This window comes from Phyllopteryx taeniolatus, chromosome 5 (assembly GCF_024500385.1).
Source record: "Phyllopteryx taeniolatus isolate TA_2022b chromosome 5, UOR_Ptae_1.2, whole genome shotgun sequence".
Classification (NCBI taxonomy): domain Eukaryota; kingdom Metazoa; phylum Chordata; class Actinopteri; order Syngnathiformes; family Syngnathidae; genus Phyllopteryx; species Phyllopteryx taeniolatus.
This window is the reverse complement of record NC_084506.1, coordinates 20,681,753-20,709,061: the sequence shown is the minus strand read 5'-3', so window position 1 is coordinate 20,709,061 and position 27,309 is coordinate 20,681,753. Positions and strand designations below refer to the sequence as shown.

Here is a 27,309-nt window from a genome sequence, read left to right as displayed (position 1 = left end):
GATGTATTTATCTAAAATTACAAGAAAATATAGAATGTGTAAATTAGTGCCACCCTTAAAAAACCACATTTGAGAATAAAGTCGTAATGAGAAAATTTCAAGTTGTCATTTCACAGGAAAAAAAGTCATATTACAAGAACAATATGATTTCAAGAAGTTGTAATATTACCAGAAACGCAGGAAAGCACAGAAAAAAATACAAGCAATTACAAGCATAAAATAAAAACACTTTTACAAAAAAAGAAGTGTCCAAAATTTGTCACTCCCCCCCCCCCCCCACCCAAGTGTACTCCTTTGTATTTGTATTGAGTAGTTTCACCCTCCTGGGAACACTGGGATAGTGGGTGAAATCTTCCTTGATGACCAGTGTAGCAAATGTGCAGTGTTCTGTTCCAAAAATACACAGACTCAGCTTCTCAATTATTTTTATTCATCCTCTCCCCCAGAGTCGTGTGTACATTCAGTCGAATGTTATTTTAAAAAAGAAAGCAGTCTCAAATTTCTGCACAAGCAGATAAAACAAAATACTTCTCAAAGTTAAAACATCCAAAATGTAACACTGTCAGTGCTTTTTGGTGGTTAAAAAACAACAACAAAAAAGCCAGTCACACTCGCACCCTTTAGTTGTGCACGACAAGAAGGCGCCGCTATAGTTTTTGCCAAAGTCACCGAACAATTTGTTTGTGCAGGTGTACCTAATATTGTGGCGGGGGCCCCAGCGTCAGTTGAACCAGGTGGTGTTGAGCTGCGTCTGTTTCTTGATGCTGGTGTCCAACTTGAGCACTTCCCGTATGGCCATGGTGGCGTACGTCGAGGGCGGCAGCGAGAACTCCAGCCGGAGAGCACGGTACTTCCCCTCTGTTAAGAGGGTGAGAGAAGACAAACGAAATGCCTTCAACACACACTAAAATGTTGATTCTACTTCTACAAAGCCATCTACTGTGTGTGTGTGTGTGTTTTCGTGTTTGCAGCAACTTCTGTGTTTTTGATAACTGACCTTTGTTGAATACTGGCGCTGGTTTGTTCTCAATTTTTTCAAAGTCAGTGTGGACCAGAGATATCTTGGGATCGTCGTACTCGATCACCTCCCTACACACAAAAGACACCCAGGTCACTTAGGATGGGGGGGGGGGGCTAGTCGAGTGATTCCCAACCAGGGTGCTGTGGCACACTGGTGTGTCGTGAGAAATGATTAGGTGTTCCGTTGGAAATTATCCAATTTTACTGAATGGGTCCGAAAATTATTTCTTTACGGCACATAATGTGCCTTTGTTCATTTATCTATGCCAACGGCGTAAGGTAACATGCAGCAAGGTACAATTAACCTGTGTATCCAGTTTTTTGTGACATCTCTTTGGTGCTGTGCTGTAACATTTGTACCTTGCCTCAATAAAGTTTGGGAAAAACTGGTCTCATCAAACCCTGACTAAGACAAGTTAATATGTAAACAGTGGTAGGGTTTATCCTGCATATCAAATTTGGCGGCAGCCCAAATATGGTGGAGGCGGCTCTTAAAACCTCTGACATCTTAAAAACTGTTACTGGGCCATCGCTGCACTACAACGGGTGTCATTTTTAACTGCAATTGCTGTTCTCCTCAGAGACGAGGCACCACTGTGTCAGAAACAGTTGAATGTTAAGGTAGTGCAAAAAAAACACCTGTGTGTAAAAGTTATAAACAAAACAGTTGTTTGAAAAGAAAAATTGTCACAGTGAACCCCTGTTCAACAAGGGTGATAATTTCCAGACCCACCCACAACAGGTTAAACTTTGCAAGAACATAAAATATTTTTTTTTGTATTGTATTGCATTGCAAAGTGCGTTGCTGAATGTGGCCCTCCTCTCCCTCATGCAAGTATAGTATTCTGTAAAAAAAAAAAAAAAAAACACAAACAAAAAAAATCAATATAAACTAGATAGATATTGTAGGGATTTCCACAATAGATAAGTAGATCTGTTGCACAAAAGAATCCACGATGTGGTGGTGGAGCGATCGGTGGACACTGTATTGTGTTTTTACTTTTAGGGAAAACACTGCACCAGATTATAAGGAGCACCAGAGGACATTTTGTCAAATGAATACTGGGAGGCTTAAATGTTCTGCCACTGGATGTGAAAAGTGTGAAAGAAATGACTCAGGCCAATGTTTAACTACCATTTAACAGGGACACATGTACCCAAGTTACGTAAAGTTAACTTTGCTGTTTAACTGTACACACATGCACTTTTGTTTTATCTATTATCAAAGAAGGTTCCTGTATTTTTATTTTGTATATTTTAGGAAAAAGAAAATGCTAAACAATATAATGCTTTTAAATAATTTACAGAAAAAGTGTTAGTTTGAGCGTGGCACACGCACACATAAATGATCAGAAAGGTACCAACTCGGCCTCAATTCGAGCCAGGAAAAATCCTGAGTGGTTAAAAGGAGCACGCACCAACTGACATCGCTGGGCCTGATGAGGACCCGTCGGTAAGCTCCTGCCAGCGAGTAGTCCTTCACTTTGTGTCGCATGTTGTCAATGTCCAGCCCGTCTGCGCTCAGCATCTCTTTGTAACCTTTACCCACTGACACACACATACACACACACACATTTCACCATGTTTATTTTTAAAAACGCCAGGTGTGGCATTCTTACCGTGGTGAGAAGGGTAGATTACGTCAAAGCCAGGAAGCGGCATCACGATGTCATGGATGGAGTGGCTCGTCGCCTCCTCTTCTGACAGGATGTGTGCTTTGGCTTTAGGGAAACAATCACATTGATTCTAGAAAATGCCTGAATTAACACTACTGCCAGATATCCATAGGGACAGATACCAACTTCCTCGGAGCACTAGGTCACCCTCCACGGCTGTGAGCCCGAAGGCGTCGATCCGGCGGCTCACCATGGTGTTCCACACTACACTTTGGTAGCTGTGGATGTACATCAGGCGGTTGTTTCGGGGGATCTGCACAAACGGACAGAGAACAGTGATGAAGAGGGGCCTTAGCTCCAAATTTAACACAAAATTGTTTTTTTTATGTTTGAGGCAAATGGCTTCCCCACACTATTAAGAGTATTGATAGGAAGGGAGAGAAATCATACATCTGGACTGATGTAACATGGAGTTACAGTGAACCCTTGCATATTCGCGATCCAGCATTCAGATTTTTTTTTTTGGGGGGGGGGGAATCTATCATTTATTTGCTGAAAAACTCACTTCTAAGTCTAATATGAAAACAAATACTTATTTGGAAGCATCCTAGAGCCAAAGAACTGTTGGGGGGGCTACTTTGAGTCAAGCCATAGCCTTGTATAATAGTAAAAAGTGCTTTACCGCAATCTTGTGGCATACTTTGGCAATTACAAACTTTTTTGGGTGGTCCTCATTTATGCGTGTACTTTCACTGTTTGCTGCAGGGCTCTGTCCCTACTCAACTGTATTTCTTAATATTAAACTTAAATATAAAGTTGAAAATCTGGGAAAAGGTATTTTACATGGATAAATAAAAACAAGATATTTTTCTACACAAATGTCTGGAAATTTCTGATAACACAAAAAAATTAAATAAAATAAATAAAAAAATATACAAGCCCAGGCCATGGTTTGGACACCCCTGACCTAGATAGTAGAGCACTAACCAGTCCAAAGGCAGTAACAATATTATTTTTGCCGTGCTGGGAAAGGCCCCGCAGCAGTTGGCCCTCCACACAGCGCTTGTTGGGCAGCTTCTTCAGGGCTGCCTCGGGGTCTTGAGTCTTGGCCCACTCCTCCCTGCAGCGCACCAGGAATTCTTTCTCAGCTGTGGGGAAACGTACGACGAAAAACATTAGCGGGACCACGAAATCCCATTACAGGCGGATTAGGAACGCCTTAGTACCTCCGGGACGAGGTTTGAGAATCAAATCCACCACTTGCTTCCAGTCATTCTTTAAGATGGCCCTTGTCACAACAGAAGATTTTAGCAGCACGTAGCGAGACCGAAAGTGGCACCTCTGTGTGCAACGGCGTTACCTGCCGACTTGCTGCGTGGGCACTGCCGTGGTGCCGAAACGCTGCATGCCGTAGTAGTTGATAAAGCCCGTCTGCTTGAGGGATCTCATAGCCTGAAGGACCTGGGCGTCAGTTCCTGAGATGTTCCTGTTGTGACGACATTGATGGTGGTGACTTTCAAGTGGTACAATTCAAAATCATGCATCAAACAGCTAAATGTGCAATACAATTGTATTTTAATGTCATCACTAAGAATACAGAGGTATCCATAATACAATTTATGGGAATTAACTGGAATATGTTGAATTTTACACGTGTTAATGGAAATTCACTGTAAGGTTACAGGTTTGTCTGTAAAGACCTTAAATTTGTTGGAAAATAATACCTTGCAAGATATAGTTATATCTTATATAGTTATATATTGTATAGTTAATAATGTTTAAAAACATTATTAATCTAAATAAATAAAAATATAATTAGGTATTCTACAAGAAAACAAAAAGTAAATGTCTTATATTTTAGTTGAAAAAAAAAAAAGCCCAACTTAATTTTTTTATTTGAATTCTATAAACTAAACTCTTCTCATTTAAATACATAAATTTCCACTCCTGTCAGCATGATGGACATGATAAACACGTCTGCCTCACAGTTCTGAAGTGCTGGGTCTGAAATTTGGCACAGGCTTTCCTGCAAGGAGTTACATGCTCTCCCCATGCTTGTGCAAGTTTTGTCCGGGTAATCTGACTTTCTCCCACATTCCAAAAATAGGCATGTTAGGTTCAGCGAAGAGTCTAAATTTCCAATAGAGCAAGGATGTCCCACTATTTATGCAGCAGATGCAGATACCAACATATTGACTACTCATAAATATGGGAAACCGCACAAAATTCATTATACCTAATGACCACAGTGAAGTGGTTCCCCTGCAGCTCCCCAAGCTTGAGAGGGTGATTTTTGTAGGAGAAATTGCCCAGCTTGAGGTTCATCAGGCACTTGTTAAGGTGGGCCAATCTCTCTGCTGTGATCCTGAGACAGAGACAGAAGGCTCCCGGCGTGAGTGACACATCCAGCAACATCAGACGTCCTGCTGCCTTTTTCACACTCACTTGAGCACAGCGATCTCCTGCACAGTAATGGCCCTCTTGTCCTTAGTGCCCATGTAGGAGAACATGTTGGGCCTGAGCCTGACAAATCATCATACACAGGTAAGAAAATACACTAATGCCAGATTAGGTTAGGTTCCCGCCTCACATCATAGCGGATAGTGTCGTAGCAAGAATAGTTTTATTTGCGTAGCACATTAAAAACACGTGTTTCCAAAGTGCTTTGACACAACAGAGGAGCATACATAAAACAAAGGGAGACAATTTCAAGCAAGAAACAGACAAATAGTAGTAAACTGTGGTCTAGAATGTTCCACTACAGTCTTTAAGGTAGCAATAATGCACATCATGGTTACTGGAGACAGTGTCTGTTCGAGCTATTATTCACTATTTGAGGAAATACAGTAGGTTGAGATGTTTTCATAATGAACAACAACAACAAAAAACTCCAGCTGACTATGCATTTGGCAGAGGTAATAATAAAATATATTAGTGGAGAAATTCAAGGACATTCATACCTGAGGAACTTTGACAGCACATTGATGGCGTCCATCGTGTCCTTGTTCTCCTTGTACAGGACAAAGTGGCAGAAGCTGCCGCGGTTCTTGGGCCAGAAGTGTTTCCTCGGTGCTTTTAAAAGGACACAGAGAAAGAAAAAAAAAAAAAAAAAAAACACACATAAGACCATATCTGCGACCATTACTTCGACAGAATATAGTTCTGCACTCACACCTTAAACGGTTAGACTGGCAAAACCTGCTATAACACCTGGCATCACTAGTGCTTGTTTGTGTGGAAAGGAACTTCTTACCTGCAGATGTCTTCACCTCTATCCCAAGAAGAGCAAAATATAGACAATAGAAGAGTGTTACTTAGCAAAGGATGCTTGCGAGCAAGGAGCTGAGCCGCATGCATAAACGCATGACTGGACTGGATTGGGATTGAATGGATTGAAAAGGGATCGAGAAGGCATTCAGTGAACAACATGGGTCATGAGCCTGATCAGAACCTCAATGAGGAGTTTACATCCTGAGAGGACTCATGCAAGTGTCTTAGGCTGGATTTACACTGCAAGGATCAAGTAACAATTTTGATTTCTTCTTTTTTGCTCTCAAGTGGCACAATTAGGATATGCGTCATGGCAGCACGACAAAATTAAAACAAAACGCAGGGAATCTGATATCTTCATATCGTAATCAGGCCTCTTCCAAATGCTGAAGCTATCGAATACTTTTAGAATAAAATATTCTACCCATTATCCTATCGATTAATCAAGTAAACAGAAAAAAATATATTTTGCATTATTAAACAAAATAATGTGCATGTGAGATGCAGGTATTATTTTTGTCCACTTGGGGTCGCCATCCTCATGTTCTACTGTGGTATCTGTGACTTTGAGCGTGTATGGCTTGTCCAGGTAAGTGACATGGGCGTCAGCGAATGAGCGGGTAGAGTTGGCTGGCTGCGTGTTGAGTGACTCGGAAGCTCATGTATGAATGTGCTTGTTCTGGTGTTTCTTTTCTCACCATTTGTTCTATAAAGTTATTGAAAGTGCACCAGTGACCATGTCTATCCTCGACCACGTCTGGGGGCATTATAATACTTTCTAACTACCGATGGTAGGCTATATTAAATTAGCTAACGTCGATACGTTCCCTTGTGTTGGCGATCGTATACGTGCTGTTGTGGTACACATTGCACTTTATCTTGCTTGTTAAGTGTGAAATGATGATCCCAAACTTTTATGGACTCTTCTGGTAGCTCTGCACCATCGAAATTCTAATTTTTTAAGTTATTCGATCACTTGATGCAGCCATTTCTGGAAATATACAGTATATGGAAATAGTCAAAAAAAAATCGTCATTAAATTGGGATTGGACACTTGGACCTGCAGTAATCCAGCCTTACGGTCATGCACATGCCGTTTAATTTCTTAAAGATATTGGTAAATGTACACGTATTGTACATTAAAACCCCAAAAGTCAAAGACACGTACATTTTTTTCATTAAAAATAGTAAGTTATAAGTCACACAAAACTTAGTTGTGCATACCAAGACCTCAACGTACCTCAAGACCTCAGTTAGGTGAGAAAGTGATTTTATTTGACTTCAGTTTTTTAAGGTCTACCATTTAATTGTTTTGGTTAACTTTTTTTTACCGGCACGGTGGACTACTGGTTTGGACATCTGCCTCACAGTTCTGGGGACCGGGGTTCAAATCCCGGCCCCGCCTGTGTGGAGTTTGCATGTTTTCCCCGTGCCTGGGTGGGTTTTCTCCAGGCACGCCGCTTTCCTCCCACATCTCAAACACATGCATGGTAGCTTGATTGAGGACTCTAAATGTGAGTGCGAATGGTTGTTTGTTTCTATGTGCCTTGCAATTGGCTGGTGACCAGTTCAAGGTGTACCCCGCCTCCCGCCCGAAGATAGTTGGGATAGGCTCCAGCAGCCCGCGACCCTAGTGAGGATAAGCGGTAAAGAGAATGGAAGTTCTTTTTACGCTTGTGTGACTGTTAAATAACACGTGAGACTTTGCATTGCCCCTGAATCTTTCCCATTTTAAGATTAGTTTTGATAACTTATTTGTACACTTGTATGACCTAATAATGTAATTTAAAATGTTTCCTGTAGATTTAAAAAAGTTAACACTTGACCAGATTTCCATTATTTCCAATGGGAAACAGTGTTTTGAAAAATTGTGTTGGACGTTGGTGGTTACACTTTATTAGTGATTTCAATGTCTCCACTCACCAGCCAGGGCCTTCTTTCCAGCAGCATGGTAAGCCACTATGAACTTTCGTCCGTCTTTCTCCTCTGTCTTAGTCTCCAGGCCAGGGAATTCAGTTTTGATGGCTTTGTGTACCAGTGTCCGCTTATCCTTTGACTCGCCCCCCTGTAAAATTGATAAAAAGGGGTTAAAGACATGACGCTAACTCAACATAAGTCTCCAGCGAGCGTAAAGTCACCTCGATGGAGACGAAGCTCTCTTTGTTCTTGAACAGCTGCAGCTCCCCGAGCTGCTTCTTCTGTTCCTCAGTCAGTACGGTGCATTCAGTTGTTGTATTTTCCTCTACTGCTGCTGCTTCTTCCTGATGGGACAAACGCACACAAAATAAGACCGAGCCAAGCAACCACTGCACTGACAGTTTTAAAAATGAATTTATTTATTTTTAAACAAAGTCACCAACACACAATTGGACAATAAGTGCGAGGACACATTATGACACATTTACTTTTTAATGGTAAATGGTCTGCACTTATGTAGCGCTTTATCTACACCATCACAGTGCCAAAAGCGCATTATAAAGCCTCACATTCATCTACTCACACACACATTCATACACTAATGGGTGATTGCTACCATGCAAGGCGCTGCCAGGCCCACTGGGAGCAAATTAGGGTTCAGTGTCTTGCCCAAGGACACTTCGGCATCCGGACCCTTCGGTCACTGGACAACATGCTCTACCTACTGAGCCACAGCCCCCCAATGGCTTGTATACAAGTAGTATTGAATCTCTGGAGTGCACGCCCACCCATTAAGTGTGAAATTCAACAACCAAGTATATATTTAGCTCCCGATTTCTGAAAATGGGTCTTCAAGCGAGTTGTTCTGAATGTTAGCGGATTTTGATGTCACAATATGGATAATTTACATAACAACCTCCCCAACAAGTTCTTCCACCCATGACTTGGCATCTAGACTAGCTGAACAGCTGCCATTTACAAGCGGACTACACAGATGTACTTATCATGTTAAAGTCAACAGGTAAGAAGAGCTGCAGTGTTACCACATATTAGCCTTAGCTAACGGGATTAGCTCTTGATAAAAGTACCTAAGCAAACCCTCAGCTGAGTAGTTGATGTGCGGGCTGGGGAGTATTTTTGTTTGGCCATGTGTCCGCTGCATGTGCCACTCTTAATAGACAAAGTTATTTGTTGGCTTGGTGATGAAGTGCTACCTCCACAAAGAAAATGACAGTAAAACCTTGAATTAACATTCCCGGAACCAACGGACTCCGGATCCGCAGAAATGGTGGTGTCTGGCTGGAATTCAAAACGCCTGCTCGAAGCGAGTAAAGTACGTTAGTTCCTGAATTGGCCAGTTCGGGAGTAGGCGCGGTTGTTTACTTGAGTGCCTGTTGTGTACTCGCATGCATCGTCTCTCCAATATTTTAAAATGATTACGGTACAGTATACATTATAAGATTGTTTTTGTATTATGAGTGGATGTTTTGCTTACCGGAACATCTTTGGGAATTGAGAGGTCATCTAAGTGCACTATCTTTCCTTCTTTGCTGATTTCATGGACCACAAAATCCGAGTACCTGAGTAAAAATAACAAGTCGATGGTTGCGTGAGGAAAATGGTGGTGGAAAAGGGAGTGATTTTAAAGGACAAACCTTTCCTTCAGGATTCCTGAGAAGCCCTCGTGGTCGCTGACATATTTGCAGATACCCACATCCAGCTCAGTGAGGCCGTGCTTCATCATGTCGGCAAACGTCTCGCCGCTGGCATCCTCCTCTTCTTCTTCCTCCTCACCATCGCTTGTTGCTGCCTGAGGAGGTCCATTCTCGAGTTCATCCTTAACTTTGGCTCTCTTGGACACAGTCGCTTTGTCTTCCTCATCCTCCGGACAGCCTCTCTTCTCCCCGGAGTGCACTGGCGCTGGAGCAGGCATGGATTCATCCATGGTAAACAAGCTGTGACACATAGAAAGGTTTTTTTTTTGTTTTGTTTAAAGCGAACACAGTGACAGATCACATCAAATTCATTTACTGTAGTGATGGGCGAGTACCGATACCAGGTTTCGGCCCATACCAGCCTTATTTCAAGGTATTGGGTAATCGTGTAGGCTGCCGATACCAGCCACTGATAGTAAGGCAAAATAAATATTACAAGAGGTCCTCCACCCCAGTAGTTGGTGCTACACAGCAGCAGTTTGACAGTGACAGAAAGAAAGGTCTTTGTTCATAATTATACAGTCGTGCTCAGCATTATTGGCACCGCTTCATTTTTTGCATAACCAGTAAAATATCTTCAGAAATGTGTTTTAAATGTACCAAACTTATATCATCGGGATCTTTTAATTGGAGTGCCAAAGTAATTTAACTAAGAAACGTGTTTTTTTTTTCAACTTATTGTAATTAAAAAGAAAAAAGAAAGCAGCATTTGCAGCAATATTGGCACACGTCGTTAATATTTAGTTGCACACACTTTAGCAGCGATGGCAGCCTCCAAATGTTTCTTCTATCCATCTATAAGCTTTTTGGACTTCTCAGGTGGTATGTTCTCCCTTTGTTCAAGCTCTTTAACAGTTGCAGGGTTCTTTTCCCCAATGGCAGATTTCAGCTCCCCACATAGATTTTCAATTGGATTGAGATGTGGATAAGATATTTCACTCTAAAATCTCTTGATAATTTCTTTAATTTAATGATACCTGTGATACAGTCATGACCTCCACTACCAGATTCTGCAATGCAGCTCCACAGCACGGTGGATCCTCCACCATGCTTGACTGTTGGCAGGGTGTTCTCTTCCTTAAAGGCTTCATTGTGCAATCTGTAAACATACTGTTTGTGTGCATTGCTAAAAAGCTCTATTTGTTTCATCTCTCCATAAAATACTGTTTATCATTGCACTTTTTGTATCAAACAAGTTCTCTATAGAAAAATGTTTCACAATGATTCATTTTCTTCAAGAGACATTCCACATTTAGTACTTAAACTTCATGGGTGCCAATAATGGTGAGCACAACTGTATATCATTGGGTTAATTGAAATTGTATGTGACGAATGTACTCGTGGTACTCTATCGGTGAGTACTAGAGGTACTGGTATCGATCTGAAAAAAAGTGGTATCCAACATCCCTAAATAATTATTCCCCCAAATTATTGGGGGAATAATTGGGACGAAACCAGGAATTTACAAACTGTCGGTTGGCTCCAATAGGGAAATTCAATAGGAACGTTCGTTTTACGTTATAGTGACGTAATTGTGCACATGCGCATAAAATTGATTGCCAAACGGAGGCAACCACTTTTTCTTTGGGATGCCGTAAAGCTCTTAGAATCATTATCAAATCTGTATGTGACGTAACATTACAGTCGTTTTTCTAACGTCTAATGTTCTACAAATGATAGTTGAACACAATTCCGTGCAATCTCTAAAAGGAGCTTCCCACTTACCTTTTACGAAGTGTTAGGTGTCAATTTGCTTAGCATTCGTGAGGTTAGCACAAGATAGAAAAACACGGGGGAAATTGTATCTTATGGGGTAGCTAAAGCCTAAGAAGCGTTATCTGTTCGTTAGCAATATTTTGCGTGGCCACGAACGGAGCTAAATGGCGAAATTAAGTGAATACAAAAAAAGCTTTATCCATCAAAGGTGGTGTGTGGAGATAGCAAAGCATCAGGTGAGCCAATCGCCTACAGAACACGTGCGTGTACGTATGCGCATGCGCCTATGTACTTCCGGATTCTACCTCAAAACCCCGCCCACTGCAAGCCCCTCGCTCGCTCAGAGATCTTATAAAAGGCAAGATTAAAGCGCGCGCCGTCCACGTTTCCTCACATGACGCAAACATATTTTTCTATGACTAAGCCACTTGACCAATTGGTGCAAAATCAACCAGATTACGTTTAGCGTGATCTCGAGTATACGACTCACGAGCTATGAGGCTATACGTGTTTTTAAAGCAGTAGAATATGCATCAACGGGTGAGTCAATCTATTTGCGACAGAGGACACTCGTTTACGGCCTGCGTGTATTATTTTGTATCCTTTATGAATATTTAACGTGTTTCCACAATATTTAAAAGCGTTTAAAATATTATTTCAACTTACTTCCAAATATAAGAACCTGGTAGTAGAGTACTCCACCGAATAAAAGCGATCAGAATAACTCGTAAAAGAGGCTGGCGACGATAAGAACTACTACGGCAAAGTTGACATTTTTCATATTTTTTGGGTTAGTATACTCGTATCAACACTCATCCATGCCTCGCAGTTGGCAGATATGTTCAGATATATTGGGAAGTACGAGCTGGGTAGGCATCGGCGCCGTGGCTTAGTTGGTTAAAGCGCCTGTCTAGTAAACAGGAGATCCTGGGTTCGAATCCCAGCGGTGCCTTTTGTTTTTTCGTTTGAATCAACAAGACACATTTGAACTTGTTGAAGAAGTGTCATAATAGTGAATGCGGTTGAATTTAGCAATTAGTAGAAGTAGTGCAGCAAAACAGGAAGTATGGTGTACATTAGGGACCAGATTTGTTTTAGCAACACACTATTGTAAAACATCTTGCATGCATTCTCAGTCAGGTAATGGAAAATGTGTGTGTGTTTGTGTATATATGTACATACACACACACACACACACACACACACACACACACACACACATATATATATATATATATATATATATATATATATATATACACACTGTATTAACATTACATTGATTACCTCATGAGTGTTTTTTCTTAAACACTTCACTCGGCCACATGACTGATGCAATGTTGATTTTGAAAGTGTAAACATCATCTACCACTATTAATAAAAAAAAAGGTTTTACTGTGTACAGTACTGTGTAAAGGTTTTAGGCCACCAACCACTAGCTTTGTTTTTTTTAATGTACCTTTTTCTAGAATTCATATTCACATGTAAACCACTTAAGTAGGTTTGGCATCACTGCTGTACTGACTGACATTCTAGTTCTCTAAAGTCATTACAGTAATACAAGCCCTACGGCGAATCGTGAAAAAAAAACTTGAATAATTGATGGACCTCTTACAAATGTTTATTATCGCCGATATTCATAGTTTACATCGTAAATATAAACCATGATCCTAAAACAGTTCAATATAATTTCAAACTCATCTTACATTATCCTTAAAACTAAACTTACTTACCTCGAAGTTTATGAGGGGGGTTTGTAAATTTGTGAAATGTTGTCAGTGTATTATGATTCATGCACTTGCTCTTTTCAAGAAAAGTTGTGATTAAAACTAGAACACGTGTTCTATGGCATCAGTAGTGGTGTATAATGATAAGGTGAATTACGCAAACACAGTGAAACACAGAAAAGAGCGGTTCCATTGGTACTCATACTGCACGATCAAGAGTGTAAATTGAGTGACCACTTCCGCCAGCTAGCTGGTGACAGATAGACATGATTACACACTACTGTGAGCTCTCGCATATCCACTATTTGGCATTCATAAATTTGCATATTCACACATTATTTGGGGGGCGCCTATCCAGGGTTGTTTACTGAACTACTCTCCTGTGTGCTGTTTTTGCGTTCAGGCGAAAGCAATAAAACTATTGCTTTTTTGCACCATGGCATCTTAGTGCCAAGGATGTATGATTATTTTAGACTTAGACGCCATTTTGTGGCATCTGTAGTCAATTACATTTTATGAGGGGCATCAGTTACTTGCAGACTTTTGCTATTGGCGGCCAGGCTCAGTCACTCTCACGAATTGTGAGGGTTCGCTGTAATTTTTGTTTAGAAATGACTTCCCGATGTATTTTAGTGTGCACAAAAACTGCAAATAGCCACATTTTTCAGCAAATACCTGGTGATAGGTTCTACATCAAAAAAATAAAATGCTGTAGATGAAATTGTGAATAATGAACTGCTGTGGCGGATTACTGTATGGCATTGATGAAACAGCTAATCAGATGTTGGACTTTTGCACAATACTGTATATGTTTCACAATTTGGGATAGTTGATCTGTTAATGCAACAATCTCTTCGGGGGTTTGGCACCCCTAAATTCCAGATCCTACAATCGCCCCTGGATCATACTGGAGTCGATGAGTTGTTGCACGCAATTCCCGTTTTGACCTACAGAGGGAGCCAAGAAAAAAAAGGAAAAAAAAGAAAAAGCACAGTGTGGATGTCTGTTCTGGCCGCTCCTGCCCAGAGAGGAAGAGGAGTAAAAAGATGATCTCCAGGAAAGGTGCGTTGATCCCCGGCAAAGCCCGTCAACTCCAAACCCTGCACCGCTTCCCTGCTTTTGCGGCAGCATTTTTGCGCCGAATCGAACCGGAAGTGGCGCCGCAGATTCATGCCTCGTTCTGACGTGTGTCCTCTCCTCTCTCATCCCCTGCTTCCTTGCACCCTTTCCCCCTCGGATCGGGACGTCGCTCATGCCCTACCCGGCGTCAACTCTCTAGTGTTGGCCATGCAGTCCAGGAAGAGGAGGCTGAAGGGGAAGAAGGAGAAACCGGGTCATCATCGGAGGTAAGCCCGGGCTGTGGGCTTCGGGGGTGGGGAGCGTTTGTTTGCCTGCCGCGGTTGGATGTGTTTGGCATCTTGTCAGTGCTTGACGCCCGCCGGTATACACTGTGTTCACGTTTGCATGCGTCAGATAAGTTGCAACTGGGTTGACACACGCTACAGCTGCGTGTATTGAGCAGAATTTTGCGAGATGAATGCATTTTTTTTTTGTCAGCATTGATCTTGGCGTGTGAGGTTCTGGTGTGGACAATCTTATCAGTGTCTGCAGTGGCTGTGTAAAGTGCATGCGAATTGGAGTGCGAGTGAGTGTGGGCACTCTTCATGGCGGTTTGGGATTTGCGCGACGTCACCCAGTTGCACACACAGGAAGCGTTCAGATTTGGTCATTGTGCCGGAATCACCCCCAAACGTACCACGTCAATTAAAATATTGCCGCAACAACACGCAAGATGAAAACATTATCGGAACTTCAGAATGGGTACAAAAATGCAACGCCCAACGTGGGGCTCGAACCCACGACCCTGAGATTAAGAGTCTCATGCTCTACCGACTGAGCTAGCCGGGCAGTGACAAATCGCGGACGGTTATCATCTAAAAACATTACGTAATCAAGTAATCGAATTCAAGCAACCATCCAACGTTTAGAATAAAAAAGTCTTCTGAAAAAGACCTTGGATGAAGGAACCTCAGTGATAGGTTGGAGAAGTTTTGGTAACTAGACGATTGGTTGGATGGATTTTGGTAGGAAGGCCGGTCAGTGATTGGCAGAATCTTGACAGGAGTCTGCTTGGTGATTGGTTGGACGAAATATGGTAGAATGCAGCTTGGTGATTATAGTTTTATGAATTTTTGGAGGAGGCAGTTCTGTGATTGGATGGATTCATTCATTCATTCAAAGGCTGCACAGTTATTGTCAAACTCTTGATAGGATGGAGTTCAGTGATTGATTGGAGGAATTTTGTAGTAAACAGTTCAGCGGTGATTGGTTGTACAAATTTTGTAGGAGGCAACTTAGTGATTTGTCGCATGAATTTCCAAAGGAGCAGCTCAGTGATTTTCCGAATCCTCAGCAGTTTAGCGACTGATTCGACAGATTTAAGCAGCACAGTAATTGACGATAGACAAATATCGGTAGCTCTGTATTTAGTTAAATTTGAGTAGAAGGCAGTTCCACTATTAGCCAATTCTTGCTTGTTATCTGCTTGTCGATTGGTTGGATGAATTTTGGTAGCCCAGCGATTGGTTGGACGAATTCTGGTAGAATGTAGATCCGCTATATGTGGAACGTCACGTGACCAGACCAGGGAAACGGGAAAGCTGCCTTTTTGTGTATGCTATGCTAACATGCATGACTACGGTTTGATTACATGATTATTTGAAGCTGGACTTGATAAAAAAATTTTAATGGCTGGTGTCTTCAGACAAAAGTTAAATACATGTGTATCATTTATCTCTACAAATATAATATTATATATTTAAACACGAACATCTCAACAATTAGCCGGTTCAATATCAGTAGCAGCTCAAACGCAATTAAAGTGTACTTCAGTTCTAAAATCTGTTATGATGGAGTTTGCAATTGCCAACAAATTATAGGCATCAAGTTTGCTATGACTGCACTAAATGGCAGATCTCTCCCGATGGTGATGAAATCAGGCAGGTACTTTTGATCTACAGTTTCTTATTCCAAACTAATCCCATCTGTTTTTACTGCATTAAGACTGCTCCCTAAAATAACGTCCCGCCATGCCCTTTGCTGTGTGTGTGTGTGTTTTGCCCATTACCGTGGAAACATGTCTAGCAGGCCAAAATAACGCAGCAAGCCTCAGTCATTCGCTGTGATTGCACTTGTTAGTCAGGAGAGGGGAGTCATTGCGCCTCATTTTTTATTTTTTAATTTTTGTTATCAACAGCCCTTCCGTTGGCCCGTTGAAGATTTAGTGGCGGTAAGTTGATTTACACCCTTTTAGAAATACACTTAAAATAATGCTGGTATGGCTTTTTGATGTGATTTCTATGGGAGCCCATTTAGGCAGCCAACTAGTTGGCCAATGGAGTAATATTGATCCCATTCCCAACTTGAAGTGCTGCAATTTAAAGCCATACGAGAAAAACTAAATAAAACTATTTATTGCTATAAAAAACAATGTAATTCAACTTTTCTTAAAACCAAGCAATTACTCAACATTTTTGTTTAAGAAAAAAAAAATCTGTTTTATCTAACATCTCTTTAATAAATCTTGAAAGTCAGAAACTCAGCAATGGGTTGGATGAATTTCAGTAAGTCATTGATTGGTTGGGTGAATTTTGGTTGAAAGGACGCTCTGATTGGTCGAACCCTTGCAGCACTCTGCTCGCCAATTGGTTGGAAAAACTTTGGTAGAATTTAGCTTAGTAGTTGGTTGTATGAATTATTGTAAGCGGCCTATCCGGGTAGGGAGGTCGCTCGGCGATTGGCGAAAGCTTGTTAGTCAGCAGCTCAGTGATTGGTTGGACGAATTTTGTAGGAAGCAGCTAGCAATTGGTGGAATCGTGTAGAAGGCATTTCTAATCTTTTTGATGGGATTGCTATCGCAACAAATTTTGGCAGCAAACTAGTCTGGCCTGAATTTATTGTGTTCACAATGTGTGGAATACTGGCATTCGAGTTTAATTATGCCTTGCGATGTAAGTCTTAACATAAAAAAGTGACCTTAGAAATTGGTTGGATGAATTTTCATTCAAATACACTCAGAACAATGTTTTGATTGTCTTTCGGTTGGGATTTCTATGGCAACCCATTTAGGCAGCCAACAACTGGGGCCTGAACTGACTGCGTCCATAATGACTGAAATAAGATTCCTTAGAGACACCCAAAAATGTTATGCATCGTCACGGCACTGCAATGGCAACTGCAGAATAAGCTTGACAAGTTTTTTGTGTTGCGTCTCATTCCATCATGTTGTTTTATTGATTGGACCACCACACATTTAAACATTTCTTCCCCGCCGCCGACCAATACTGATGAATGCCGGTGCGGGTACAACGCAGTCGATAGTCATTCCCCTCACTTTGAACTGCTCAGTCTAGGCTGCCTCCTTGCGAGCAGCCTACTCAGGTTGTACATGTGAGTGTGTGTGTCCTTTGCAATCTATCAGCTTTTTAGCTGGCTGCTGCCATAGTAAATAAAACAATTATTGTGTAAAAACTACAGTTATGGCTGTTTAAAAACATAACATAAAGCTATTTGTGCGGTATAGGGTCCTAGCCCTGCCGCAAATAGTGGAGAACTACAATTAACTGATGCCCCCCCCCCCCCCCCCCTGCATAATTTTTTTTAGAATTGTCTATGTAATAGATTAAACTGTAAATATATCACAAACGATGATCCCAAAACGGTTCAATATCATGTCAAACTGATCTTACGACATTGCTCTTAGAAATAACTGCAAAATTCAACCAGCATACGCAGTATAATTGCTTTGAAAGGTTCCTTTTGCATTTAACATGAGAAATGAACATTAAACATTGTAATGACTCTGACATCTTGGAAAACCACCTTAATCTTTTCTTTATTTGTTGCAGCAACGAGCATTCATTGATAGGCAAAGAACATGTTGAAGTTACTTTACTCTTTCAAATAAACTGATTTTATAAAATAAAATAAAAAGGGGGGCATTTCTTTTACTGGTTATAAGTGCTTGTATTACTTTTACTGACCGTTCGGGGGCAGCAGTGTACTGTAGACTGCAGGTAAAACTGCACTGCAAAGATAAATGACAATTTTCTTTTGGTGTTTTGTCACCATTTTGAAATAACACTTTAACAATATCGTGTGTGTCCCCCATATTTGGACATTGGAGACCTACCCCCCTATTTCATTTTGGTATTAGTGTTACTAGTGTTATTAGTGTGTGTGTAAACAAACTCTTGTAATGGCATCCATCTTGAGTGAGGTAGAAGGAATACGTCCTTACTCAGCAGGTGAAGTGCGATGACTCTCTCTCACCTTTTGCTGCTGCTATCTGCAAGGATAGTGATGACCCACATTTGTAAACAGACGAGGACATTATGTCTATATTCCCTGCCACTGCAAGCAATAGAATTCTGTATACAAAAGGGCAGAATGGCATTGGGCTGATGGGGTACACCCTGGACCTGTTGCCAGGCAGCGATATAGCCGTGGGCTAAAAAAGTTAGCTGCTCCCAGGCTGACCATTAAGTAATTCATCCATCCATTTTCTGTACCGCTTCTCCTCACTAAAGTCGCGGCCGTGCTGGAGCCAATCCCCACTATCTACGGGCGAGATGCGGGGTACACCCCGAACTGGTCGCCAGCCAATCCATTATGTCATCAGTATACCAATTTCGATAGCCCAGAGGTGTCCAAACTATGGCCCATGGCCCATTTAAACTGCCTCCCCCGTCCATTTTTTTAGTGGCCCACAGCGCAGAATCAAATTTACAAGGCAAGAGAAGAAGAAATCCCTTCTCATTTGTCAGTTCCTTGTTTTCCACCAATCACACATTATTGGGTAAAATGCAGCCCGGAATCAGAATTTTTTGCTGCACTTTTTGCTCCGTGTCAGGGTTAGCTTAGTACAGATAGCTGTTGTTTGGGTTCTGAATGTGAAGATGTGGTGATGCGGCTGCTTACTACAGGGGCGGATCTATTCACTTGGGACACAGGGCCGCTGGCCACCCAAAAATCCAGAAAAAATAAATAAATATATTTGAAAAAAATAAATACATATATTTGTCCAACCAACATACATAATATAAACAATATATATAATTGCTCCACATATATTTATTTACAGCAATGCAATGGTTTTAGTGTGTTAAATAAATTGAAGGTGAAGAATGTGGAAGTGACCGTCCCATCCTTCGATTTTTCTGTATGCGGCCCTTGGAAGAAAAAGTTTGGACACCCCTGCTCTAGAATATTGAACACACATAATTACTCCCACCTTGTTTGTGTGTGTGAGACGCGTCTGTGCCTTTTCCCACTTGATGGCAGTGTGTGGTAATTAGACATTACAGTCGCTGAGATGAGCGCGCTAAGCGTTACAGGAAGCAAAAGAGAAACGCACATTCTTCTCTGTTTGCTTTGCTTTGATCCATTGCAGCTTTGTGTGCGAGTGTGTGTGTGTCTGTGTGTGTGTGTGGATCCTCTCTCCTCAGCCAGCATCTACCAGGCAGTATGGAGAAGTAGGCCGCTTAAAGATAGCTCGCGGCAGCCTCAATACTGGCTCCTAAAATATATCTGCTCATGAGAGTCATCATCTCCCTCTCCCCCCTCATGCCTCCCCTCTCCTCTCTTTCGTCATCTTTCAAAGTGAAAATCATCCTCGGAATTTGCACATGGACTTACATACTAGGCTGCATGTGTGCGTTTCTTACACATGATTGAGTGTATGCGTTCTTAAATGTCATTTCTCCTCATGGGGAATTTCACACAGCAACCGTGTCCCTAAAAGCCCCCCACCCCCAACTCCCTGTCCGCTACGACCTGACCTGACCCAGGAAATGCTTACATCTGTGCTCCTCACAAACATGGAGGGAATTTAAAAAAATAGCATGCTGCAACCTGAAGGTTACAGTCCAGTTTTATTAAATGACACAGTTAAAGGGCTTGTTTTTTTCTGTTTTATTTTTTAAGTGAAAAAAAAATTATACAGTCCATCTGGAAAGTATTCACAGAGCTTCACCTATTTCACATAATGTTATGTTACAGCTGTAGATTCGCTTGCCTGCCCAACCAATCCAGGGTGTAGTCTGTCTGGGATGGGCTCCAGCTCACTGTGACCCTGAACAGGATAAGCGGCGGAGAAAATGGATGGCTGGATGGATAGTGCACTGACTCCATGTAAATGAATCTTTCTTAATTCATATGTGCTCATTTGATGGTCAACGACTTTTATTTACTCAACTGCAGAGTACCAGATGACCTTTAGGGACAAGGTGTTAAATAAGGATGATGCGCTCATGTACAAAATGTGCATAAATTGTGTGCCTTAATGAATTGAACACGTTATAAATTCTTAATAAACAGCTGTAAGTCATACATGAGAGAAGCTAGTTTGCTACCGTCTACCAAACAGTGAGTCTGTCTTTGTTAAAAGGTGTTTAATAACTGTTTATTAATGACTCACATAGCATACAATCATTATTAAAACATTTTTAAACCATATCCTTTTATATGGACACCCTTATTGTAAAGTGTACAAGTGTATATATATTAGTATAATTTCAGTGTCCGGGTAAGTATCGATCTTTTTTTTTTTCTCTCAGGTTTCCCCCCACATTGCAAAAACATGGCAAATTAGGTTCATTAAAGACTCTAAATTTTCAATTGTTGTAAATATGAATGCTCATTTGTCTATATGTACCCTGTGATTGGCTGGTGACCAGTCCGGGGTGTACCCCGCCTGTGACCCCAAGGTCAGCTGGGATAGGCTCCAGCTCCCTCGCCACTCTAATGAGTACAAGTTCCCACTGAAGTTACTCCAATTTTTTCATCATTAAGTCATGTGACCCCCCCCCCCCCCCCCCCCCAAAAAAAAGTGGATGTGTGAAAATAGAGGCAGAAGAAACAGCTCGAGTGTTCCTCTGGTCGCAAAGATCCAGTGTGTTCATTGTAGCCGTTGGCCCACATGAGCACAGAATGAGGACAATAGTTTGGCTCCGAGATATGATGTCGTCCTTTCATGTCGGAAAGTGGAACTCATGCTTTCTTTTTTTCTTTTCTTTATTTACTAGCATGGGTATCGTTGCTTTTAGGCTGGCAGTCTTGTAGAAAAGCTTTGATTGTTTGTTTGATTGTTTTTCTGGTATTTCACGAGATAAAAAAACAAGAAGGCATTTGTAATTGTAAAATGGGTGGTAAATGAATTGTTAATTGCTGTTAATTGCTGCCCTACTTCCTGCCCTTTTACAAACGTTCTGACATTCAAACCAAGAGTTTGTGCAGTAGAACACGTATTTCACATGCTTGATTAAAAAGCTCAAAGCTTGTTTGTGAGTGAATGCTATGGAAATAGTAAACCCTAATCACCTTGAATTGATGTTTATACAGTGCCATTTGGACACACTCTCATTGAGTAAACTGTGAGACTTGCAAGAGCCTAGATGAATGTAATGTTAATTTACCTAAACAGGCTGCTAAATCTGATCAGATAATTATGTTTTTAGACGTATTGACGCAGCATGTACTTAATGATTGTCCAAAGGTATTTTTGGACATGCTGTTCCAAGTAACAATAAACAATAAGACACCACACACGACAAGATAATCATTCAGGACAGTCTTTTGAGACAGCCAATGAGTGGACCTTTGCTGACTTTGATCAGAACTAAGGAAATAAAATGCTTAAATTCAACCTAATTATCGATACGTTTACCCCGCTTAAGACGAAAAGTCATTCAAAGACACCACAAACCACAGGATAATTGCTCAGAAATAACCTTTTAGACACATCCAAAACACGGGCCTTTGCTGACTTGTTTCGAAAGGGGGAAACCAATTTTCACTCGGGCCCACCGATGTTATCGGCTAATATTAGCCCTTTTCAAATCTGCAAAAATCGGAAGAATTTTTGCATAATTTTTAGGGTTTTTTTTTGTACACATTAACACATTACAACATAAGATAAAGATAATAAAATAAAAACAGCCACGATGCACAAAACAAACAAGCAGCATATCACATGCACACACAAAAAGATTTTTAGTGTTTAACTCTGTACATCATATATTTAAATGCAAAGCTGTCAAAGATTTTTTATATCTGAGAAAGGCGTCACTGTCTTTTATTTTAAGCTGTCACTTCGTGACAAAAACAATAATGAAACAGAAGAAATGTGATTCAGTGTTCAAGGGCATCACGCATTTTGCCAGTAACTTCACTCATTCTATTGCTTATATACAGCATAGAATTATGGCCTAAATCGATAGATAATTTTAACAGTTATTGCTTTTTTGCATGTTTTTGTGCTCGTAAATTCCTCTCACAGTTCAATATTTTGCCTGTAATTCATATCTTTGTTGTTGTAAGCATTAAGGGAAAAAAAATACGTTATTTTATTCACTAGATATTTAATCGATTATTGGGATTTTTTCCTGCCAAATATCAGAATCGGTGTACGTCTAAAAAAATAAATAAAATAAAATCCATATTGGTCAGACCCTAGTTGTTACCAACATAGTAGTCCCCTCAAATTCACGCTTCACTATTTTGAAGTCCCCTATTTCTGTTTTTTTTTTTTTTTACCTATCGTCCATTTTTTTGCTGAAAAACTTACTTACCCGCAGTTTTTTGCGCTCTTCCTGTAACACATAAAAATACCACAAAAAGGCGCAAATGCCTTGTCTAAATAAATAAGCAGCAGAGTTTGTCCAAGGAGTTATGTTGCAGTGATAAATCTTGATTCAGAGACAAGTTTTGTATCTTGGTGAGGATTAAAGTTTAGCCTGGGTTATTACAGAGTCTTTGTCACATGTGCATGTATGTATTAGTGCGCTTAGGTGCATTTTTCAAAATGAAATCTAAGCCATTTATTTTTAAGGGTGATGTTATAAAATATGTTTAAAATTATATATGAAACTGTTTTGGGATTATTGTTTGTGGTGTACAGGTATTTACTGTTTAAACTCTTAATATAGGCAATTATAAACATTTTTATGTAGGGTGTCATTTACTTTCGGTTTAAAGAACATTTAAGGCAATCCATCAAATATCTGACAGTTTTCAAATCTTACTGTAGCCAGTTTACGCACTGCATCAATGCAACTCTTGTTTTTGTATCCCCCTCGCATTCCTACTCTGCAGACCTTCCCACTATGCAAGTATAGCATTAATGTCAGGCTTCCTGCACAACTCCCCATACGCACACCTACATAGAAATGCATCGGTGCATCCACAGACTAATATTGAGGTCAGACTGAGGGATCGAGACAGACACCCCCCACCACTCAATAACATCATGGCAACGCCCTCTGGCTAACACACAGTGAGCTGACAACTCATGTAGAAGCGCTCCCATCTGCTCAGAGATGGCCAGAAAATAAAGCCCCCCCAATAAAAAAAGGCAGAAATGAAGATGAGGTTTAAAGAAAAGGCAGTGAGGATGCCAGTTAAAGAGGAGAGGGAAGAAGACCGAGGAGGGGAGGAGGAGTGATGGCAGATCTGTGTCGCGTTGCCCTGAGATACAGGATGTCGTAATAAGGCAATCGGGAGTGAGGGAGAGCTAGTGAGAGAGGTGGGGGAGGGACTAGGTCGGAGGTGGTGGAAGGGGAGGGGAGAGTGAGTGCGCCAGAAGGAAAAAAATGCATTTATATTCCTGTTGCTGTCATAAGGCGACACCCCCCCCGCACGCGCACGCAGTGGAATGTTCCGCCGGGCTCTGGGTTCTGTTGTTGTGCAAAGCTGCAGAAGGCCTGACACAGGCAGTGGGGAAGAGAGCGAGCGAGAGTGAGAGAGGGTGGAACACGGCCACGCAGGCAGGCACGCACACTTGGACCTGGACGGTCTTTTTTTTTTTTTTTTTGGTCTCCTTTTCATCGGCCTGGTGATCCAAGGTCCCCTTGGGAGGACGTGGTGAGGAGAAATAGGGTGCTGGGACGAAGCAAGGTGGAGGAGGTGAAGGAAGGAAAGAAAGGTGGGGAGGAATTAAGGTGGTATTCCTGCCATCATCTCCAGGACATTGCTCGTTTTTGTCCTCCATCCTCCTCAGAGACAGAGGACAGAAGAGGAGGAGAAAGAGGAGGGGGAGACAGTAACCCTCTCCTCTCCTTTCACTCAGACGCACATCAGCAAGATCCAAACACCAGGGGAAAAAAAGGCGCCTCCTCTGTTCGCTTTTCGTCCCTCGGCCAGCGAGCGGCTAAAAGGCTCCGCTCATGTCAGTGAACTCGGAGAAATCCTCGTCCCCGGAAAGGTAACGTCGTTGTTGTCCTCCTGCCTCTCCTTGTGTCCGCCAGCATGTCCTCATGTTTCCGTATCGGCACCTTGCATGCTTCAGGCCTTCTGGCTTCATATCCCTGGTCGTCTGCTTTGTTTCTTCCATTGTCTGGGTCACAAAAAAACAAAACAATGCAGTGTTGCATGCTGCTGATGAAACGGAGCATCCTTATGCAACACACACAAAGCTTTGTCTCCCTCATACACGCATAAACACACCAACCATCCATTTTCTACTTGCCCTGTTCAGGGTCATAGGGTGCTGGAGTTTCTCCCAGCTGAGTTAGGGCGAGAGGCGAGCTACACCCTACCAATTACAGGACAGTCACATACTGTACAGCGAGAAACAACCTCACCTTCACACCTACGGACAGTTGCGTCTACTGTGAATCCACTGTACATGTTTTTGTAAACATTGAAGACTTCCAATTGTCTTTAATATGTCCTATGTATTAGTAGACACTGAAGACAATTTGTAGTCCGTCTGTGTTAGCATGACTGAAGACTAAATATATTAATTGTTCACAAAAACAGGAAGACTAATGTTTACAAAAACACAGATGTTAGGTTATTTTAAGACTACTGATAACAAAAACACGTTAGACTCACTGAAGACTAATGTTTGCAAAAACATGTATGGGAGGCTCATTGAAGACTGTAATGTTTGCAAAACGTATTGTATGTTAGGTTAATCGAATGACTGATGCATTCAATGTTCAGAAAATCACGTACGTTAGGTTCATTGACTCCTGCATGTTTACAGAACCACATGTTAGGTTCAGACTGTAATGTTTACATAAATACATGTTAGGTTCACCGAAGACTAATATTTACAAAACATGTATGCTAGGATCATTGAGGAATGCAATTTTAGCAAAAAACAGTTAGATTCCTTTAAGACTAATATGTAGAAAGGTTCCCTAAAAACTAATACTAACAGAACCACATTAGGTTTACTAAAAAGTAAGACTAATGTTCACAAAAACAAGCACAGTATGTTGCTAGTTTTATTAGATACTAATGTTTACACACAGACAGGTTTGTTGAAGACTGTTTACAAAAACATGCATGTTAGGTGCACTGAAATGTTTACAAAAACACAGTATGTTACTTTCATTGAAGACTTTACAAAGACACGTTAGCTTAATAGATTACTAATGTTGAGAAAAATGTATGCTAGGTCTATTGAAAACTATTCACAAAAAAAACAAGTATGTTAGGTTGATGGAAGACTAATGTTTACAAAATCACGTTAGGTTCATTGAAGACTAATTGTTGCACAAACACGTTAGGCTTGGAGCCATCCATAAACGTAACATGCGTTTTTGTCATCATTGAAGAGTCATAATTGTCTTCCTTCTATGTAAGTAACTGAAGTCTCTAAACCCAACATGTTTTGTGGACACTGAAGACATTTTAGGTTTTTTTTTAGTGAACATGCTTTTGTAAACAATCAAGACAATGAAGACTACAGTGAACCGAGATGCCGTGTATTTCGACAGTGGAACACAAAGGCATTGCGACAACATCTAAATACACAAACTGTCCTTGGAGGTAGCACAGAGACATAGCCCAGCACGACTGTCAGCACAAGTCAACATTAGGGCTCACCTGTTCACACACGATCCCCCTTCACCTAGCATCGGCCAAACAACGAGGAAACTCCTCAAACGCCTTCGTTCGTATGTGGCACGAAGCACCATGAGGCGAACAAAGCGGCTGATTGAACATTCTCAGCTGCTGTATTTCATAACAGACAAAGACTGTAATGAAGGAGAATCTCACAATATGTGGGGAGATTCTATTCACACTTCTTAAGATTGACCAGTCCAGGGTTTAGACCTGCCTCTTGCCCAAAGTCAGCTCAGAAAGGCTCCAGCTCACCCACGGCCCTAACGAGGATAAGGGGTATCGAAAAGAAATGGATATTTAATTGGTTGTGTTGACATGACCTGGAAGTTTGGTAACGAGCATTAGTAAAGCTACATTAGCTTGTTAGCTGCCACAATCCGTCTAGACAACGATGCATTACATGATCCATCAGCCATATCAAGGACAAACATGTCTGAAGCGTGATTGTAATCAGTGTTGTGCATTACATCTGACACAGAAGATATGCTTTTACCACTGTATTGCACTGTATGTTATGACTGTTTGCTTTTATTATAGTATAATAATAATTATTATGTATATCTACAATACTGTAGAGTACTATTCTTCTTCGACATTTTTTTAGTTTTATGTGGGTTTGAACAGATGAATGGAATTTCTATTTTTTTTAACAGATACGATCATGGTCATGGAACGAATGAAACTTGTAATTCAAGCCATCACTGTATTTCTGACTCACATTTAGATAGACGCAAGCTGACCAAGGCCTTAAGCGTGCGAGCGTTGAAAGCCCTCGATCTGACGGGCACCGCCGCAGGCTGAGGAGCAGACAGGATGATTCAGGTAGCTTCCGATGGCGTGCCAAGTACAATCAGGCGGGCGTACGCCAGGCCCTTTAGAAAGGCAGAAGCACAGTGTGCACAAATATTCATATCTATCATCTAATGAGATACAGTGTACTGCATTGACGCAGTAGACTCTCCGATCGCCACCTTGTTCCACAGCCATCCGTCCATTTCATACTGCTTATCTCGTTTAGGGTCACTTGAGTTTATCCCAGCTGAGGACGCGAAAAAAATCTGCAACATCGCAAGAGCGCGAAGAATAGATTGCTAGATAGTGGGGGGAACACTGTAATCTGAGTGCGGGATGTCCTGCCACATTCTTCAGTATTGCACGTTCACTGGTTTCAGCATACAAGGCAAAGACGGAGTAATGACGGAACTTCACAAGAACTTAAAACTAAATTTGGATCCTCAACGACATACAAAGCTTGTCTCTCAGTCGAGATGGATCACTTCAATATGCTTCAAGTCGACACCAATCGTGATTCAGACAGGGCTTTGACGGCAACTTGTGACATCCTACGGTGTTTCAGAAAGTGCACAAAACTGCAAATTGGCAAATCTTTCAACCAATAGCTGCGAAAAAATT

At 41.3% G+C, this 27,309-nt stretch overlaps 2 protein-coding genes and 2 non-coding genes across 12 annotated transcripts in view; 2 read left to right on the top strand and 2 right to left on the bottom strand.

Moving 5' to 3' along the window:
* Positions 1-408: 408 nt before the first annotated feature.
* On the bottom strand, positions 409-11,551 carry pus7 (pseudouridine synthase 7). Of its 2 annotated transcripts, none has more exons than XM_061773625.1 (16): positions 11,264-11,551; positions 9,479-9,778; positions 9,319-9,403; positions 8,045-8,167; positions 7,830-7,971; positions 5,597-5,708; positions 5,082-5,159; positions 4,873-5,001; positions 3,997-4,122; positions 3,863-3,924; positions 3,624-3,784; positions 2,823-2,949; positions 2,640-2,741; positions 2,439-2,568; positions 998-1,089; positions 409-858 (listed from the first exon to the last, which is right to left on the bottom strand). In XM_061773625.1, the coding sequence occupies exons 2-16, from the start codon at positions 9,766-9,768 to the stop codon at positions 722-724; spliced, it is 1,896 nt and encodes a 631-aa protein (XP_061629609.1). In that variant the 5' UTR covers positions 9,769-9,778; positions 11,264-11,551; the 3' UTR covers positions 409-721. The 2 variants fall into 2 exon arrangements, with proteins under 2 accessions (XP_061629609.1, XP_061629610.1); XM_061773626.1 differs by lacking the exon at positions 11,264-11,551 and adding an exon at positions 10,516-10,538.
* Positions 11,552-11,664: 113 nt separating this feature from the next.
* The window catches only part of srpk2 (SRSF protein kinase 2), a 56,230-nt gene continuing 40,585 nt past the window's right edge, over positions 11,665-27,309 (top strand). For 5 of the 8 annotated variants that reach the window (XM_061773617.1, XM_061773622.1, XM_061773619.1 and 2 more), the window contains exon 1: positions 14,137-14,327. In XM_061773617.1, coding sequence (XP_061629601.1) covers positions 14,152-14,327 — 176 coding nt within the window. In that variant the 5' untranslated portion in view covers positions 14,137-14,151. Of the gene's footprint in view, positions 11,795-13,863; positions 14,044-14,136; positions 14,328-23,629; positions 24,242-27,309 lie in introns of those variants that run through there. The other 3 variants (XM_061773618.1, XM_061773621.1, XM_061773620.1) reach the window with 3 other exon arrangements.
* trnat-agu (transfer RNA threonine (anticodon AGU)) lies at positions 12,133-12,206 on the top strand. The gene has a single exon. It is a non-coding gene; the product is annotated as a tRNA-Thr (tRNA).
* Positions 14,817-14,889, bottom strand: trnak-cuu (transfer RNA lysine (anticodon CUU)). Its single transcript has one exon. It is a non-coding gene; the product is annotated as a tRNA-Lys (tRNA).

Excerpts from the sequence above, each read along its gene's own strand:
- pus7 (XM_061773625.1), bottom strand. The coding sequence starts at position 9,768 with ATGGATGAATCCATGCCTGCTCCAGCGCCAGTGCACTCCGGGGAGAAG. Across the intron at positions 8,168-9,318 it reads CAATTCCCAAAGATGTTCCG|GAAGAAGCAGCAGCAGTAGA; the intron begins GTAAGCAAAACA and ends TTGTCCCATCAG. Across the intron at positions 5,709-7,829 it reads TGGAAAGAAGGCCCTGGCTG|CACCGAGGAAACACTTCTGG; the intron begins GTGAGTGGAGAC and ends TCCTTTTAAAAG.